The sequence below is a fragment of the Hyaena hyaena genome, unplaced genomic scaffold, assembly GCF_003009895.1.
Source record: "Hyaena hyaena isolate Hyena2069 unplaced genomic scaffold, ASM300989v1 scaffold_402, whole genome shotgun sequence".
Classification (NCBI taxonomy): domain Eukaryota; kingdom Metazoa; phylum Chordata; class Mammalia; order Carnivora; family Hyaenidae; genus Hyaena; species Hyaena hyaena.
Genome location: NW_024081034.1, coordinates 1,106,644 through 1,125,805, shown reverse-complemented (window position 1 = coordinate 1,125,805; position 19,162 = coordinate 1,106,644). Strand labels below are relative to the sequence as shown.

General features: G+C 46.6%; 1 protein-coding gene across 4 annotated transcripts in view; it reads right to left on the bottom strand.

Moving 5' to 3' along the window:
- The window catches only part of EFHC2 (EF-hand domain containing 2), a 187,243-nt gene that overhangs the window by 13,904 nt on the left and 154,177 nt on the right, over window positions 1-19,162 (bottom strand). For 3 of the 4 annotated variants that reach the window (XM_039251909.1, XM_039251910.1, XM_039251911.1), the window contains 2 exons: window positions 14,090-14,287; window positions 12,068-12,160 (listed from right to left, as the gene is read on the bottom strand). In XM_039251909.1, the coding sequence (XP_039107840.1) occupies window positions 12,068-12,160; window positions 14,090-14,287 (291 nt within the window). Of the gene's footprint in view, window positions 1-12,067; window positions 12,161-14,085; window positions 14,288-19,162 lie in introns of those variants that run through there. The other variant, XM_039251912.1, reaches the window with a different exon arrangement.

Genomic DNA, 19,162 nt, shown 5'->3' with positions numbered 1-19,162 from the left:
ATCTACATATACTGTCTTGGAAATATGTTCATGATATATTGTTGAGCAGAAAGGAGGTTATAAAACAGTATGTAGAGTTATGATCTTACTCGAGGTTTTTATTTATATAAAAAGGCACATAAAGCCTAGCGACAGTACACTGAAGTACTAAAAACAGCTATTTCTGGGAAGAGAGACTGAGTTTTTGCTGTTTTCTTCAGACTTTCCTGTATCCTCTGAATTGTTTTAAATTTATAAGAGAAAACATTAAGTAAGCCCACTTTCACTTAAAAGAAAACATTGGCATAACTGTGACCTTAACCATAATAGACTTTTGGCCATTAAGACCTAGTAATTTCAACACAATTGTTAGAATGACCTAAATACAAGCAAAATACTTCTCAGTAGAATACCTCAGTGCCACCTATTCTGAATTTGACCACATTCTGCCATTTTTTAAAAATTTTACACACAGAGAGAGACAGAGAAACAGAGGGAGAGGGAGAGAGAGAATCTGAAGCAGGCTCAGTCAGCACCAAGCTCGACGTGGGGCTTGATCACATGACCCTGGGATCGTGGCCTGGGGCCGAAATCAAGAGCCGGACGCTCAACCGACTGAACCACCCCGGCGTCCCACATTCTGCCCATTTTTGAGGCTGAAAAACACACACTGGCCGTGTCCCATCATTTTTTGAAGGAAAAGACAAAGGTATTGTTTCAGACACCTTCAGGACCTCCAACTCAACACGCCCCTCCCACCAGCAAGTGAGACGCACGAGATACTGTTGTAAGGATGAACGGGGGCTAATTAATTATCAGAAAACTTGGTGGTGATAAACGTAGGAAAACAGCATACTCATAACCAGCCAAAGGACTTTTTCCCCCCCTCAGGATTAAAGAAAATAATAGCTCGTATTTATAAACTAATAAAAATTAGCTGTATTAAGTTCAGTGTTACAAGATGAAGTCACACAGATTCATCAATCTAAACAAAGTAGAATAAACAGCGATCAGAAGAGGGGAAAGGGAATTCAGTTATTCTTTTGTGTACATTTTCTTTGGCCGAGGATTCAGGGATGCAACTCCAGTATGCTGCCCCCTACCACTGTTTATCGTCTGGATTTTGGCTCGCTCGTCATTTGAACTCCTTGAAAGGACATGCTCTGTTTATGGAAATATTTGTAGCCAAAACGCGGGACCATTATGTCTTTTATTTGTGTGTGCTCTGGGAGAGGAACGAAAACTCAATCAATTAAAGATGTTTTGTAAGAAACTTCCCTTTAGCATGGAGCCTGGAGGAAAAGTATTCCCTGATACTCTGAGTAGGAGCTGAGGTCAGAGAATGAGATCATCTAGAGCCTTTCACTTTCCTACTGAAGAGAACTAAGGGCCACTGCAGCATTCTGTACACAGGGCTGTTATGGGACCTAACTTATATTTCCTAAAGATCGTTCCCACTGATATATTGAGACGAGGATGCAGGGCCAGGGCCAAAGTGGTGAGGGCAGTTAGCAGTCATTTACAGTCATCCAGAGGAGGGATCAAGGGTGGCGGTAAGGTGGAGGGGGCGGGGGGAGAACAGCGAGGAGTGGTCAGTTCTTAATACTTTGAGTGCAGGGTTCCTGAAGGATTGTATATAGTGACAGGGAAAGACACAGGCAGAGACAGAGAGAATGAATGGACTCAGGACAACTCCAAGGGTTTTTTTCTGGACCAACTGGAAAAATACAGCTGACCTGAGTGGAAGGGCTGCCGAGGCTACAGGTCGGGAGAAGACAACCGGAAGTCTTACCTGCATATGTTATACTTTGATGGGAAGTGAGCAGTAGGATCTAGGAGCTTGAAATTCAGGCAAGAGGTTCGAGTTGAAGATAAAAATGTGGCAGCCATTAGCATATAGATGGTATTCAATGCCACCAGATTGAGGGGCGCCTGGGGGGGCTCAGTTGGTTAAGTGTTCGACTTTGGCTCAGGTCATGACCTCACAGTTCATGAGTCTGAGCCCCACGTCGGGCTCTGAGAGGCTGACAGCTCAGGGCCTGGAGCCTGCTTCAGATTCTGTGTCTCCCTCTCTCTCTGTCCCTCCCCGACTTGTGCTCTCTCTCTCTCAAACAAAATAAACATTAAAAAAATTTTTTTAAAGCCACCAGATTGAGCCATTGGATGAGATCACCAATGAAGTAAGTTCCTCTGTTTCTATAGTACAGAATGTAATTGTCGGTAAATTCCCATTACGTCAATTACAGGAGACATTTATTTAATCCTAGAGGTTTCAGAAGTGGGATACCCCAGTAATCTGGAAACCAGTGAAAAGATTACCAGACAAATCTAGGATCACATTACACTTCACGCCCCACATACAATCCACTAACCAGTCCTGAGGGTTCTATCACCTAGCAGATCACAAGTCCTTTCCTCCATCTCATCTCCCACTCACTAATTCCAAGCCACCATCAACTCTTACCTGAGTCATAACAATAGCTTCAAAGCTTGATCTTACTGCTTCTACTCTGACCATGATGCAGACACAGCCTCTGTCAGGATGAGCTTTTAAAAACGTGGACCAGGTCAATAACTTTCTTCCTCAGAATTCTCCAGTGGCTTCCCAATCCACTTAGAACACGAGCTGAACTCCTTATCAAGGATTCTAACACCGTACATCATCCGGCCATCACTGACCTCTCTGATCTCACCTGAAAATTCCATCTCTGTCCACAACATTTCAGGTGCACTAGCCTTCTTCCTGTTCTCTGAGCAGGCCAAGGTTCCCCCCCCCCCCCCCCCCCCCCCCCCCCCGCCAGAAATGCAAAGCATTTGCATCAGAAAGGCAAAGGTCCCTTTGTCTGAAAGTCTCAATTCAAATGTTGCTTCTTCAGAAAGGCCCTCCTGAAGTTTCTCTTCCCTGAGTTTCCCCTACCCGAATCTGCATTTGCCCTGGATGATGGCAGTTGAAACTTCTAGAAAGATTTCTGGAATCGTCACCGGAATTCCTGTCATCATAGTTTGTTACTAGGAAGTCTTCTATTTATTCATCCCTACCTGTTACCCATAGGCACCCCGCTGATAGGTCAGACTCGACACATCTAACCACTCACCCATTTCAAAGGCTATTGGGAAAGGACATTCGTGAATCAAATGATATTCAGGAAGGCTCAAAAGCTGGAAGTGGAAGCGTACACAGCTTAGAAGTGATGTCTGACATTTTTCTGAGGAAAAATGTTTGAGAGATTTAATCTTTCCAAAGACCCAGGGCCAGGCTTCAAAGAGTTGAGCTAATGGGGTATAACACGCCAAAGTTTTTCTTTTCAGTTCTGTCTTAGAGGATCTCAATGGATACGGAACTCCCAGCAAGAGGCGCAAGGGAGAAAAGAACAAAACATCTTTCAATTAAAAGGGATAAAACGAGCCAATGCTTCTTGGAAGAATTCTTTGCCGTTGGAAGTGGACAGAGTTGCAGTTAATCGTGATGGATTGGTCACAAACATGTGTCTCCCTTTCTCACCAAAAGGTCACCAAAATGAGGGGGCCTCTTAAGAGATCAGCCGGTGTGGCCCACAGGACTCCTGAGGCGCTCAGCAAATGCAGGCTCCAGATGCCAATTGAGGCAGCAACATTGGGTGGCACTGAAAGTAAGGGCAGTTTCAAAGCCCTTGAACACAGCCAGGGCACCTCGAACCCCAAGTATCTTTTTCTACCCTGTCCTCTTCCAGAGCAATCCAACTTAAGAAGCTTCGGTCTGGGGGAGCTGAAGCATAATCGAGGGCAGAGGAGAGCATCGCACACGGAACCTGAGGGTGTAACTCGGCCCCCTTCCTTCCCCTTTCCCATTTTGAGGATCCCTATAGCCATGCGTCAGTGACCCTCCTTTCCCTCATTCCACCCTCCCTCCTGTCCCAGCAGAAGAAGGTAGGATTCCTCTCCTGATCCTCTGAATGGTCTCAGAAGGATCTCCAGAGTCCAGCTTCTGGGGATTACCTAATGAAAATGAGGGGTAGGAGATGGATTTGGGCAGGGAAACCCACCAATCCACAAGATCCTCAAAAAGCTTCTAGCATCGGGGCGCCTGGGTGGCTGAGTCGGTTAAGCATCCAACTCTTGGTTTCAGCTCAGGTCACGGACTCGCGTTTCGGGAGTTCGAGCCCCGCATCGGGTTCTGTGCTGATGGTGCAGAGCCTGCTTGGGATTCTTTCTCTCCCCCTCTCTCTCTGCCCCTCCCCCGCTTGCTCTCTTTGTCTCTCTCTCAAAATGAATAACTTAAAAAAAATTAAAAACAGGGCGCCTGGGTGGCTCAGTCGGTTGAGCGTCCGACTTCGGCTCAGGTCATGATCTCATGGTTTGTGGGTTTGAGCCCCGCGTCAGGCTCTGTGCTGAACGCTTGCTCAGAGCCTAGAGCCTGTTTCAGATTCTGTGTCTCCTTCTCTCTCTGCCCCTCCCCAGTTCATGCTCTGTCTCACTCTGTCTCTCAAAAATAAATTTAAAAATGTAAAAAAAAAATTTAAAAAGAAAAAGAAGCTTCCAGCATTAAGAATGGAAGCCAAAACAGCAACAGGGGGAAAAAAAAGGAATCAGAAAAACAAAGACACTGAGGTTGCGGAGGGCAAGAGGTGAGAAAGGAGGATGCAGTATACCCATGAAAAAAGAACAGAAAGCTACAAAAAGGAACGTTCAGATGAAATGGGCTCCTGGAATAAAAAAATCTGCTGGTAGTAAACAGACACACTGGAAGAGGCAGAATATCTGTCGAGGAAAATCCCTTACGTAGTAAGCCTATCATAAAGACAAAGAGAAAATCTGGGAAAGGAGAGATCCAAATCCAGGACATCCAAAATTTTAATGACAGGAGTTCTCACAAGAGAAAAATGAAAACGGAAGGGAGGAAATTACTAAAAACGAATGGAAAGTTTCCCAGACCTAAAGGACGGAGCCTCCAGACAAGAAGAGCCTATAAAGTATTGAGCACAGTGAATCTATACACAGCCACACATACATACACCCAGAGCCCCGAAGAGGAAATCCTAAGAGCATCCGGAAAGACCAATAATGGGAATCAATCCTATGTTAAATTCTCAAGCATCATAGCAGGAAGTTAGCAGCAGCATCTAAAAATGAGTAACATGGACACAGGAGTACGTGTGTGTCATTTAAAGGTTGGCAGAATATTACGCAGCCATCAAAAAGAATGAAATCTTGTCATTTGCAATGATGCGGATGGAGCTAGGGAGGATTATGCAAAGTAAAATAAGTCGATCAGAGAAAGACAAATACCAGATGATTTCACTCCTTTGTGGAACTTAAGAAATGAAACAGCTGAACATACGGTAAGAGGGGGGAAAAGAGAGGGAAACAAATCACAAGAGATTCAATGACAGAGAACAAGCTGAGGGTTTATAGAGGGAGGTGGGTGGGGGGCGGGCTAGATGGGGGATGGGTATCAAGGAGAGCACTCGCCGTGATGAGCACTGGGTGTTGTATGTACGGGATGAATTGCTAAATTCTACTTTTGAAACCAATATGACACGGTATGTTAACTAACAAAATTTTTAAACAAACGAACAAACATCTATAGAAATGGCTAGAAGGACTGAAAGAGGCTGCTTCTGTGCATGCGTCTGGGAGGCGGGGAAGGATGTGGCTGAAAGCTACGGTTGTCGGAATAAGCTTTTTAGAATTATTATTATTTTTTTTAACCGCAAGGACCTACCAGTTTGATATAAACACAAATTTACAAAGCGTGAAAGGCTGGCAAGAGCCCCTGAAACGTTCACACAAGTCAGACTCAGAAAGGGAGGCAGGTCACTAGCCGGGTGCGTGTTGGGGAGGAATTAGCATCCAGTCCTCCTGTCTGCTCCACAATTCTGTGCACAGCTCCCCTCCTGCCCCCCAGGACACCGATGGGGTGAGATTTGTCATGCCCTCCTCAGTTATATAACACACCAGAATCTCCACACGTTGTAAGACGTGGGTGTGGGGGGCAGGGGGGGGCATAAAGGAGAGCCCCAGTTCTAAAAATAGTCCAAATGGAAGGCAGAGGGGCCAAGCGGAGCAGTTCAGAAAGGCTGGACTCTTAGGGTACTGGGAATGAGTCAGCCATTGCGTGCATTTACCCCCCGCACACTGTCTCCCCAGTCACCCATAAATGGCGCCCTCCCCGTCTCATGGCTACAGGTCACCCTCTGCCAAATCCTACCCATCCTTTCAAAATATTTCGGAGAGGCCTGTGAATCGTACAGAAAAAGTATGTCCTGACTTCGGGGTCATGCTGTGCCCCTGATCAAAAATGTTAGCCTCCTGACTTGTCTACCCGAATCCCCCCTACTTTGTTCTTGTCCAAACGACATTGGGTGCTTGCCAAGACTCCGATCCATGGTCAAAGGATGAAGATTCGCGCCCTCCCTCCCCCTCCTCCCCCTCTCCCCCCGCTGCCCGGAGGAAATGCTCTCACGAAGGCTGTGAAGGCAATTCCAAGGAAGAACTTTCTATGGCCGCATTGTTAGACTCCGTGCACAGCCTTCCAGGGTGACTGCCCTAAAGGGCAATGCTAATTCTGGCTTTTAAGTGTTTCTCCGCTTGTTAAAAAGGCAGCCTCCTTACTTTAAAGTCCCGGCTCACAGTGCTAGAGTGTTTTCCTAAAGCCTCCATAAATTCTGCGTTCCCTTTGATACTTGGGCAAGCCACCATTTCCTTCCCCACACCAACTCGGGGACATGTTTGTGGAGGAAGAGGGAGGCAGGGCAATTTCTCTGGCTCCTCTTGAGACGATCACGACCCCCAGGCATGCTTCCTAATGCCTAGCTAGGTGGGAGTTCTTAGAGACGTGCAATTTGATGGGGGCTTTTGCTCCCTCTCCCAAAAATGACGAATGGCTTGAAAACTACAGAAGCCATCCATCTCCCTGCCGCAGGGGATGACGCCGATCGGCTTTATTTCCACCATCTGTGGAGGTAAAGGGCACCGCGGCAGCTGTGTTTTGCTGAAGAGCTAACGCGGCTTCCCCGTCTTGCAACCAAGGTGAAGGGGCCAGGCTGCGTGACCAGGGCTGGGAGGGAGGGATGGCAGTGAAGACACATTTGTGATCCACTTGGTTGTGTCTGGCTTCGGCTCATTACCCGGCAAGCCCTGGGGTGCGCACTTGCGCGCCTTCGGAGATTCTTTTTTTTTTTTTTAAGTTTATTTTATGTATTTATCTGGCAGGGGGAGGGGCAGAGAGAGAGAGAGAGAGAGAGAGAGAGAGAGAGAATCCCAAGCAGGCTCTGCACTGTTGGGGTGGAGCCCTATGCGGGGCTCGATCTCACGAACCGTTGGGATCATGACCGGAGCCGATACCGAGAGTCAGATGCTTAACCGGCTGAGCCATCCAAGAGCCCCTTGAACACCTTCTGAGATTCTGAATGACTGGACGACGCTTGAGAAAAAGAGCAGAGCTCTGGGCCACTGCGTCAGTGGGTCGTTAGAAACTCAGGGGGTGGCACGGTGGCATGGCCGACGTTGCCCATGACCCGTTCTGGTTACCTCTAGATGCCCAGGTCTCCACATTCCAATTCTCCTTCTAGCACCCGTCCTCCTGGTGAGGCGGGTCACAGCAACCAAGTAGAGACCGTACACACAGTCGCCGCTCTGTGGGTCCACATGGTTTCCACATGTGGAGAGTGTAACGAGATGACTTTAAAGCCCCGTTAACTTTTTCCATTTTAGCTGATATTTCTGGATGAGGCACCAGCTCTCTGGGGAGGCCAGTTCGAAGGATTCCACGGAGCCCGAAGCCAGCTGTGAAAGGCCAGCCTGGGGCAGAGCCACTGGGGAAAAAGTTGCGCTAGAGTTTCCAGTTATTCCAAGTGTCGATTCCTAAGGCCACGATTAGGGAAGGAGGCTACCTCTTCACTCCCCCGTCCCACACGGAGCACAGAACGGAATGACCTCAGAACACGCTCTACTTCCGAACGGTTCGAGAACCAGAATTTCTTGCTTATGAATAATGGAGGAAGCATCAAACATCCAAACGAGGGCTCAGAGGGGTCGAGTCCACTTACGAGGATCACATGGCGGGGGGCGGGGGGGGAGGCAGCAGAATTGGTAGAGCTCACAGGCGGGTTGGGAGATGTCAAGCCCGTGATTTTCTCCCTCCCACCAGTGTGTGAGCACAGCACAAGTCTCTGGGGCTGCAAAGATGAAGGAGACATAGCCCCTATCCCTCGGAGCTCAGATAGAAACAAAGGTTTAGGCTATCTTAGGGAGTCGGTGCTCTAATTCCGGTGGAGACTCCACTCGATCTGCAGCACGCTCTCTCAGCGAGAGAGCCACTTTACGCCTCAGCGTCTGCGCTTACAAAATGAGGACTTGTGCCTACCATCAACGATCATGTGCCTTTTGATACACTCAGGGGTTTGCGAAATATTCCAGGGTCCTTGGCACTGTGTCAATACAGAGTCTGAGTCCCATCATTAGTGTATAACCCATTACTACTACTACTACTACTACTACACAGAACACGTAAGCCCGATGCTGTATGCATTAGTGAGATGACCCTGTTTGCCAAGCAAGGTGACTTCCTGCCGGCTGCCACAGCACAGGCTGGTGGGGCCCCAGGTGACCGGATGTGAAAAGACTTTGAAGCCCTGATCCCAGCTCGAGCCGTGCTAAGTAAGGAAAAGCCCTAACTGAATCACAAGAGAGAAAAAAAACAGAAGAGCAGCGGAGGGAACCCTCGATACTAAAACACAGGGTTAGGAAAAATACGTGAGGAACAATCACTGGGGTGAGAGACATCAGCCAAGGCGGCAGCCATATTGTTTCCCGCCGCAGGTAAGACCGCCCTTGGGCAGAGTGTGCACTGAACCCAAGCCACAAACCCCAGGCCCGCCTCCCACAGGAGACGGCAGACGTCAGAGGGGCTCTGGCGTAGCATGCCACGGGAGGGCTGTGCAGGAAGAGAGTCTGGTCAAGGCTCTGGAAAGCTCTGTGCAGTCTGTGGGGAACAATAAGAATGCAGAATAGAAATGTAAGCTGCAGGCTGATGGGCCCGTTAGGAATTCGGGCCGTCTTTGAAAGGAATCCGCGGAGATGATGCAAAACACCAAGCATGCGACCCAGATCGTGGCAGGGCATATGGAGGGAGAGGGTACTGGGAATGAGACATTTTCTAATCTGACCGGTCTGAAGTTTCCCCCGAGTGAAGCGAAGGGTCACTGCGCAATTAGAGGCCGAGCTGGGCTGAACACGGCCCGCTGTGCGACTCAGACACATGACCTCCATGAAGCCGAGCTGGGCTCAGAGGCAGATGTGCGCTGAGCTGGGGACATCTTCGAAGGAAGTGGTGGAACAGTCTTTCTTTCTGCCTTTACTGTCAGATCATAAAGGCAGAGACAAAACAGGCTGCTGAGAAAAGGAGAGGATAATGACTCGGTGGCCTTACTGTTAGGGAAGAAACATCTAGGTCCTCCAGAGGCCAGGCTCCCACATCACTGGACTTTCTAGGACAGCTCATCCCCGGGGCCATGAGAGATAATCTAATAAATATCCGCAGCTTCCTGACGGGAAGACAGCTTAATGTGCAAAACGCCTTCAGATCCAAGTGTTTGAAAACAAGGCTTCCTCTGTGTAGAAGGACGCAAGTGTCTTCCAGTTCACTTCTAAGTCAGAGTGTGTGGTCTGTGGTCCCTGACTTCAACTTCCCTTCTAGTCCCCGATCAATACTTAGCACCGGGTGCTGTGCTGGGTACTTTACATATGGTATCTCAAGTCACTCTTGGAACTGCCAGGAAGTAGGTATTATCTCGTCTTATTCTTTTTTGTTTTTATTTTTATTATTTTAGTTTAGAGAGAGCGAGTGAGCACACAAGCAGGGGAGAAGGGCAGAGGGAGAGAGAGAGAATCCCAAGCAGGCTCCACACTCAGTGTGGAGCTAAACGCAGGGCTCGATCCCATGGCCCTGGGATCATGACCTGAGCCCATATCAAGAGTTAGATGCTTGACCAACTGAGCCACCCAGGCACCCCGGTATTGTCTCATTTTAGAGGTCAGGAATCTTGAAGTTCAGGCAGGTCAAAAATCTTGCACCAAATCACACAGCTAGCAAGTAGATCCAAAGACTACAAGACACAGGGCAGGCTGAAACTGTTAAGATCTGACAAACCCACTGTTCATAGGCGGTAAAACCAATAGGCTGAAAGCAGGTTCTCTGTATCTGAATGGATCAAACATCAAGTCACAAATCTTCGTTACAAGGTAAGAGACAAAAAGAGAAACACGGTGTTGTGAGAACCTTCTGGAGGAGAGAATCACGGCCAGCCAGGTGAATCAAAGGTGGCTTCATGGATGGGGTGCTACCTGAAGTGAGTCTTAAGAGGAAGAGTAAGATTTCAGCAGGTCAAGAAAACGGGAGGCTATTTTCTACTGAAGAAATGGCAAGAGAAAAAGGGCAAACAAACAAACTAAATAACAGCGGGAAGCAGGAGGTAGAAATATGAAGTGCTAGCTAGCCCACACGGCTTTGGGGCTGTGATGGCCGAAGAAAGCAGACTCCTGGGTCTATTTCATCTCAGGTCCGTTCCATCAGGATGACCTAGTTCTCCCTCACACTAATGCTAGCACGTTGGGGCTGATATTCCAGAAAATCACCCCAGGTCACTCTCACACACATGTACATCCAAGTGGATTGGCCCTCTTGAGTCCCCTTCTGATGCTTCAGACTCTAGTTCTTCCACACGGGATTTAGTTTTATCCATTCCTTTGGTCTCAGATGAGGACTCCCCACTGCAGCCCCTGCCCGAAAACAATACTTCAACTGACAACCCTAAGCCTCCCAGTGCACAAGGGGGAGGAGGAGCTCGACGCTAGAGATTTTGGTCTTCCCTTAAAGAGGGAAGAGATGTTATGGAGAGTTTGTGAGCAGAAAAGCAGTGCTGTGATGTTTTTGCTCTTAGAAGGTACTAAGCTGCTGTATGTGAAGATGGATTTAAACATTTAGAGGGGCGCCTGGGTGGCTCAGTTGGTTAAGCGTCCGGCTTCAGCTCAGGTCTTGATCTCGCGGTTTGTGGGTTCGAGCCCCGCATCGGGCTCTGTGCTGACTGCCAGCTCAGAGCCTGGAGCCTGTTTCTCCATCTCTCTGTGTCTCCCTCTCTCTCTCTGACCCTCCTCTGCTCATGCTGTCTCTCTCAGAAATAGATAACACATTAAAAATAAATAAATAAATAAACATTTAGAGATTGGTGGAAGACAGACCAACATGGAGGCCCTGAAATAGCCAGGAGGAAATGTGGGTCAGAACAAGAGTGAAGACGGTAAGAATGGAGAGGAAAGAGTGGCTGCCAGGAGTAGGCAGAGGTAGAACTGTCAAGCTCTTCTTCCAGATTATGGGACTTTGGGCCAAACACCTCATCTCCTTAAACCCCAGCAGCTTCACGTAAGGTAGGAGGATAATAGTTCTGACTCATGAAGTGCTTCTCACAAAGCAAATGAAGTAATGCCTTCAGAGCAAGGACAACGATGGCTAGAACACAGTCCAAAATGTCAGGATTACCGAGATGAGCAAGTCTGCGGAGAGGCTGGGATAATGCCGGAGTCTGCATAGCCGGGACGGCGGGTGCCAGGAAGTCGAAAGCAGACGTTCAGCGGGAGAGTGAGGTGTCTCAGAAAGCAGTTCACTGTGCTTTCCTTTTGCATCACCATCATCTCCACACTGTACCTTTGGGGCTCTAGTATGGCAGAGCCCTAGGCTAGTAACATTGGGCCCTCTAACCACAGCTCTTTAGCTGGTAGGAACTCCTGCTTTGAAAAATCTGCCCTGAAATTTTAGATCTAATACCCTCATAGCCAATGAAGCAAGACGTTTTCATTTTGTCTCAGGCATCTGTATGTATGTGTGAGTGTCTTAACGTTAAAAAGACAGAATAGCAATTTGGAACAGGCTAACATTCACAATCATGATCAATTCTTCCTTTTGTAGCACTTAAATGGGAATGTGTCATCAATAACATAATTGGGACAGTCGAGGGGAAATCAGGGATAATGAAAGGTAAATGTACAATCAGGGGTAGTCCCCCAAACAAAAATATGCAGGACAAAGCCCATGGAGGGATGGGCGCTCGCTTACCCGGACAGTATGATTTCCAGGAGATCATCAGTCACAGGTAACCTGGAGGATTTGCACAGCCTTCTGATGTCTGTGGTGGGTAATACTTTTTTTCTGCATTAAAACAGAGGAGACAGGTGTTTACAGATCTTGTGTGTCTTTTAAAAATTTTTTTTTAAATGTTTTATTTATTTCTGAGAGAGAGACAGCATGAGCAGGGGAGTGTCAGATAGAGAGGGAGACACAGAATCCAAAACAGGCTCCAGGCTCTGAGCTGGCTGTCAGCACAGAGCCCGACGTGGGGCTCGAACCCACGAACCATGAGATCATGACCTGAGCCGAAGTCGGACGCTTAACCGACTGAGCCACCCAGGCACCCCGGATCTTGTGTATCTTGAGTAACGATTACATACTATAGGAAGGCAAACACAGACGCCTCCCCAAAGATCTACACGAGGAAAGGAGTATCAACATCGGTAGTGGAATTCGAGTAAGGAAAAACTACTACTGCATTTCACCAACACTTTCCATTGCAGAAGGCACGAGATTCTGTCCTTGCAAAGGTCTTTCCATCACGATGCAGACTCTTGGTTGGTGACAGTACAGCGTACTGGGGCTGTAGCCACAAGTGTTGCTCTAAGTAACTGATCTGCATTCTTGACCCCTGGTCAAAAGTGCTTCTGATATTTGAAAACATCTCTTAATTTGACAGAGATCTAGGACCTCCAACACAAGTATTCAATGACTTGAGGGTGTTTTTCTAGTCTTTTCTTGGACCCGAAGCTTTGCAATCCGGAAGCACCAGCTGGGGCCTTAAGAATTTTGTCAGATGGTTTCTCCAGAGCAGCCCAAGTGTCATTTTCCTCAGCCTGCCGGCGGGGGGGAGGGGAGGGGCACAGAAATGCTTGGCCAATGTTCTCACTCGGCCGATATTCTTCTAGGCACAAAGCAAAATGAGAACCAATAGGAAGGAAAGCGAGCAGCTTTGTTCACGGCGAGGTTATAAAATGAGGAGAGAATGTTTATGTCTGGAATGGAAGCTTGTCGGATCTGGAAGAGCCTCAGAGCTGCCGGATCAAGCAGCCTCATCGGTCCCAGGAGGTATTCCTTTAGTGAAGGAGGGTCACACATCTCACCCCAGGGGAGGGGTACCACAAGGGTGGAAGGCAGGGCCAGGGTCATGGCCCAAGCTCAGGCCACACGTCCTCCAGAAGGCTCAGGAACGTATATCATCTTTACCAAAACTCAACGAGGATGTATTATTATGGATTAGGAAAAAAATAATCATGTTCATCATTAAGATAAACTGTTGGACCTTTAAAGATATTTAGGGTACGTGGCAGGCCACTCGGGTGTAAATTTCAGGTCTGGGGATGATGGAAGGGGTCATGGGGGCAAAGAAACTAACAAATTAGAGGCTAGAGTTCAAACTAAGATTTTCTAACTCCAGGTGAGTATTCCCCGCCCCCCCCCCCCCATATCAGGTCTGTGGGTAAGATGAACACTAGAACATATTACAACGGAACTCCAGTTTATAAAAATGACTCAATAAAGCTCAACATAAACATGGTAAATGTACTAGAAATAGATTATACTGAGCTTCATTATTTTTAAGAAGGAATAATTTCAAAGCAACTCTGTCGAACGTTTAACTTGTAAATTCCCTGTTCTCCATATTGTAAAAGTCAGTTGTAAGTCCTGGTTACCACTAAAATAATGTTAAAAAGCCATCTCCAAATGACACTTTCTAACATCCGGATTTACTACGTTTCGGTTGAAAGCTTCTAGAAACCAATTAAAGGGAAATGCAAAGGGGCCTCCTATGTTTCTGAAGATATACAGGCCTTCCATATTCCATCAACAAACAGCTCACCATCACCATGAAATACGTGTATCATACTCACCAAAACTGATTTGCGGGACCTTTGCTATATAGTGGAGTGTAATGGGACATCTCGAAGTTCTTTTTGCCCGTTGGGGTAAAGTGTAAACCCCTTCATTACCCAGGTCTACAGAAACGTACAAAAATCGATACAGACTTACTTTTCTCGATCTTCGTAAATGCAGGTAGCAATGAGTCTTTCAAAATTCTCAAAAGTATTTTTCCTGAGTTGTTCGTGGGCCTGTGCAATTAGGATGTTCATATCAGGACGGGTGTCCTCGGACACCCCGTAGCGACGTACAAGGGTTATAAATTCATGTTCTGTGAGTTTCCCAACGGTCAGAGACATGATGATGTCTCTGTAAAGAAAACGAGAGAACGCTCATGAAATCATATCTAAGAATACTATTTTGCTTTCTATTAAAAATATCCAAACTCCATTTTATAAAATTTTTGTCAACAGCATAGAGGACAGGTGATTATTTTCCTTTAATTTAATTTCTATCTCACTTCCGAGCAGCAGCAAGGCACCGGTGTGGGATAGGAAGCCATAAGCACTGTGGTCTCTGAATAAAATGGCATTTTGCCCCAAGTCAAACTTCTAAGAGATAATTGACTGCAACCAGAAAGTAAATCTCTCAAGGTCCTTGGTTAAAAACAAAACCAAACCAAACAAACCCACAAAACACCTGTCACTAAATACATGATTTCCTTCCATGCCTATTAATCTTATGTTACATAAAATAGTAACAGACTTGGGGTTCTGGTTTCCCAGGCATCGAATTTATAAATCAGTACGTTAGAAAGGTCTTTTGGAGTTGGAAAAAGCAATTATAAACACCTCTGCAGTAAAATCTCAGACTGGCACACCCTACCGGTGAGAAAAAAGGGAGAGGAAAATATTAAAAAATGAAGCGCGATGTAAAGGTACAGCTGTCTGAGGCTTTTGAAGACAGTGGCGTTAAGATTATGCGGCAGAGCTTAAACAAATAAATAAGTAAATGACAGCAACAACGTATGAACGATGAGGACTCAAAGCCTAACACATTGGCGGGGTTGTCTTCGGTATATTCTCTATCACAGCTATAAACCACGTAGCACGTATAAGAAAGAAGTACATCAACATAGTTAAAACGCCAATGGTTACAGTGGTTATGTGAATAAGCTTCCATTATCTAGAAAATCTACTTACTGAGAGTAGTTCGGTTCCCAAGAATCCCAAATAAGCAAGGGAATACAAGGTTTTATTTGCTCTGCGGTTCACAGACTGGTCTTTCAGAACGACTGCTTTTGGTTCTCTTCCGCATTTCTTGGCATTCTCAAGATCATTGAAGATCTCTGGGCTCTCCTGGTCAAGAATGCCCTTAGACTGCAGGAATGCCCACAGCTCTGATCGTCACCGATCTGAACAAACGGCATTTCACCTACATCTCCTCCTCAGGGTTTTTGGGTTTTGTGTTTGGCTTTTGTTTTGTTGGGTTTTTTTGTTGTTTTGTTTTGTTTTTAGGGGAAATGAAGGCCAAATTCAGCCCAGAGGATCCCACAATTGAAACCAGTCAGTTTGGGTCAGACCATCAAATAGTAATATTAGCCGGGGGCTTACTGTGTGGAAAACACGGTCAAATCACTTTGGCATCTGAGCTTTTCGGAATCTATAACCTACTGGCTCTCAAAGCCACAAACTGGGAGGGCCACTTGAATGCACTGAATAATAATAATAATAACCCTTGCCATCCACTGAGTACCAGCTAGGTGCCAGGTCCTGTGCTGCCAGGGGCTTCGGCATGGCTCATCTCATCTGGTTTAGGAGACAGGGTCTATTATTTTTCCCATTTTACAGATGAGAACACTGAGGCACCAAAAACGTCCAAAGTCACGAAAGCCAGAATGAGCAGGCCTGCAGTCAGGCTCCAAAGCCCATGCCCTGGCGTGCTGTTCAGTCCCTCGTCTGTTGGGACACAGATGACGGAATGACACGATGGAGTTGGGGCTCATTCAGGGAAAGTCTCCTAAAGACTGCGGGTGTTAGGCTGATTATCTGTTTATAGACCCCTACTCCCTTTACCGTCCATGACCTCTGCTTTGAGGGCTATCATTGATTGACATCAATAAGTCCGAGAAAATACCATGGAGGAATTGCACCGAGGAAAGCCCACAGCTCGTTTAGAACGCTGGTTATGGAATATTCAGTCATGATACGGGCATAAAAAGGAATGCTACATGGGGCGCCTGGGTGGCTTAGTCGGTTAAGCGGCCGACTTTCGCTTAGGTCATGATCTCGCGGTTCGTGGGTTTGAGCCCCGCGTCGGGCTCTGTGCTGACTGCCAGCTCAGAGCCTGGAGCCTGTTTCAGAGTCTGTGTCTCCCTCTCTCTCTGACCCTCCCCTGCTCATGCTGTCTCTCTCTCTCCTAGAAATAAATAAAACATTAAAAAAAAAAAAAAAAAGGAATGCTACACAACCATAAAAGGCAGGTTATTGGGGCGCCTGGGTGGCTCCGTCAGTTAAGCGTCCAACTCTTGATTTCGCTCAGGTCATCATCTCACGGTTCAGGAGTTTGAGCCCTGCACTGGGCTCCGTGCTGACAGCGCATGGAGCCTGCTTAGGATCCTCTCTCCCTCTCTGTCTGTCCTTCCCCCACTTGCTCTGTCTCTCTTTCCAAAACAAATTTTTAAAAAATTTTAAAAAGTAGGTTGTCGATTGGCATTTACTTGAATGAAACATGCCCATGCTATATTGATAAATGCATGATCGCAGTGCAAGTGAAGATTCCAGCACCTAGAGATTCACAGGTGAAACGGGTGATGGGGAAGGAGTGTACTTGTCCTGATGAACACCGGGAGTTGTGTGGAGGTGCCGAATCGCTATAGGGTACATCTGAGTCTAACATGACACCGTATGTTAACCAGAATTTAAATAAAGACTTTAAAAAAATGAAGGGTTCAGACCAAAACACCTATAACATTATCCCTGATCACTGAGATTTCTTTATATATATATTATATATATGTACTTATGTACTATATATTTATATATGTTACATATATTATATATATCAATATACATCTTTATATATAATATATATAAATATATAATTTAAGTTTTTTCTGAACTTTTATAATAATCAAATATTACTTTCATCATCATAAAAAACCCACTTGGAAGTTTTTTTCCTTTTGGGGGCAGAAACGGCGTGAAGGACAAGTGGCGCGCTCCCAAGGACGAGGGAGAAGAACGCGTGCCGCGGTAACCAGAAACTTTCTGCGCACCTTTAACTAAACTTGTTCTAGGACCACTGGGTCATAACAGTTTATTTTCCCTTACAGTGGATAAACTGCAATTGCCCTGGCCTCGCTGCAGTTAAAATTTATATCTGCCGCATTTCTGCGGGCTTGGCTTTTAAACGGCTCAGTATCCCACCACTTCCCGTGCCTTTATGCAAGGGTTTCAAACAAACCGCCCCAGATTTGACACTGCCCACCGTCATGCGGGACACAGTGGGGCCCCCCTCCCCCCGGAGCGGAGGCCGGCGTGGCTGGTGTGGCCGCTGCATGCACGTGGGGCAGGTCCCAGGACTGGGGATTCAAAACCAGGAAGTGTAATAAAACAAAAAAAAAAAAAAAAAAAAAAGCAACAGGGGCGCCCCTGGGTGGCTTAGTCGGTTAAGCGTCCGACTTTCGCTTGGGTCACGATCTCGCGGTTCTTGTCAAGTTGGCTTCCACATAACACCCAGTGCTCATACTTGTTGGGATGAAGGATCTTTCCAAAAGTAGCACCCTCCAGGGGCACCTGGGTGGCTCAGTCGGAGGAGGATCGGACTTTGGCTCAAGGTCATGATCTCACGGTTTGTGAGTTCGAGCCCCACATTGGGCTCTCAGGCTCGGTGGTGGCAGCTTGGAGCCTGGAGCCTGCTTCCAATTCTGTGTCTCATTCTCTCTCTCTCTGCCCCTCCCCAACTGGTGTTGTCTCTCAAAAGTAAATAAATGTAAAAAAAAAAAAAGCAGCAGCAGCAGCAGCACCCTCCATTTTTGTATCGCGGTAAAGCACACGGAACAGAAAATGCACCAGCAGTGGCACTTGTTAGCACGTTCACAACGTCGGGCAACCACCATTTGGTCTGTTCCAAACCCTTTACATCACCTTGAAGAAGCGGTCGCTCTGCTTCCCTCCTTCCTCCCCGCCCTCTCCACACCAGGTAACCACTAATCTGTTTTCCATCTCTGTAGATTTGCCAATTCTGGATATTTCATATAAGTAGAATCATAGAGTATTGTCCTTTGTGTCTGGCTTTTCCTGCTTAGCATAATGTTTCCGTGTTCACACCCATGTTGCAGCATGTATCAGTACTTCCTGTTCCTTTTTAGGACTGAGTAACACTCCATCGTGGGAATGTACCACGTTTTGTTTATCCGTTCACACATCGATGGAGACCTGGGTTGTTTCCACCTTTGCCTTACTGTGAACAGCACTGCTGTGAACATTCAGGTTAAAGTTTTTGTTTAAATACCTGATTTCAATATATAAACCCAGGAGTAAAAGTGCTGGGTCACTTAGGAATTCTATATTTAACCTACCGAGGACATACCAAACTGTTTTCTGCATCTGCTGTCTGTTTTTGCTGGCAGTAGCCATGAAAACAGAGGTCCAACTTCCATGAAACCTAGCCCTTCCTCACTTAAACCTTCAGAGTGAACCTGAACTATGATGTGAGAGCAAAGTCTCAACTTGGTACTTCCTGCCCCTTCATTTAAGAGAAATAGAAATGCATTTTAAAAAGAAGCTTTCATTGTATTCATCTGGTGTTCTGTGATTACGACTGCTAATCTTAAATACTCAAAATGGCGGGGCACCTGGGTGGCTCAATTGGTTAAGCGTCCAACTTTGGCTCAGGTCATGATCTCATGGTTCATGAGTTCGAGCCCTGGGTCTGGCTGGCTGCTGTCAGCTCTGAGCCTGGAGCCTGCTTCAGATACCGTGTCTCCATCTTTCTGCCCATCCCCTGCTCCGTTCCTGTTCTCTCTCTCTCTCAAAAACAAGTACTAAAAAATAAAAACTCAGAATGGCAATTACCTTTGGCCTTACTCAACATTTTACTATGTTCCTGGCACTAATATTTTATGCAGATCATCACAGTATTATTTAATTAATCTTATAAGGGACGCTGCCATGATTCTCTCTGTTTTTGTAATTAAAGTCATAAGAGTCAAGAAAATGAAGCCAAACTGCTCTAGGGTAT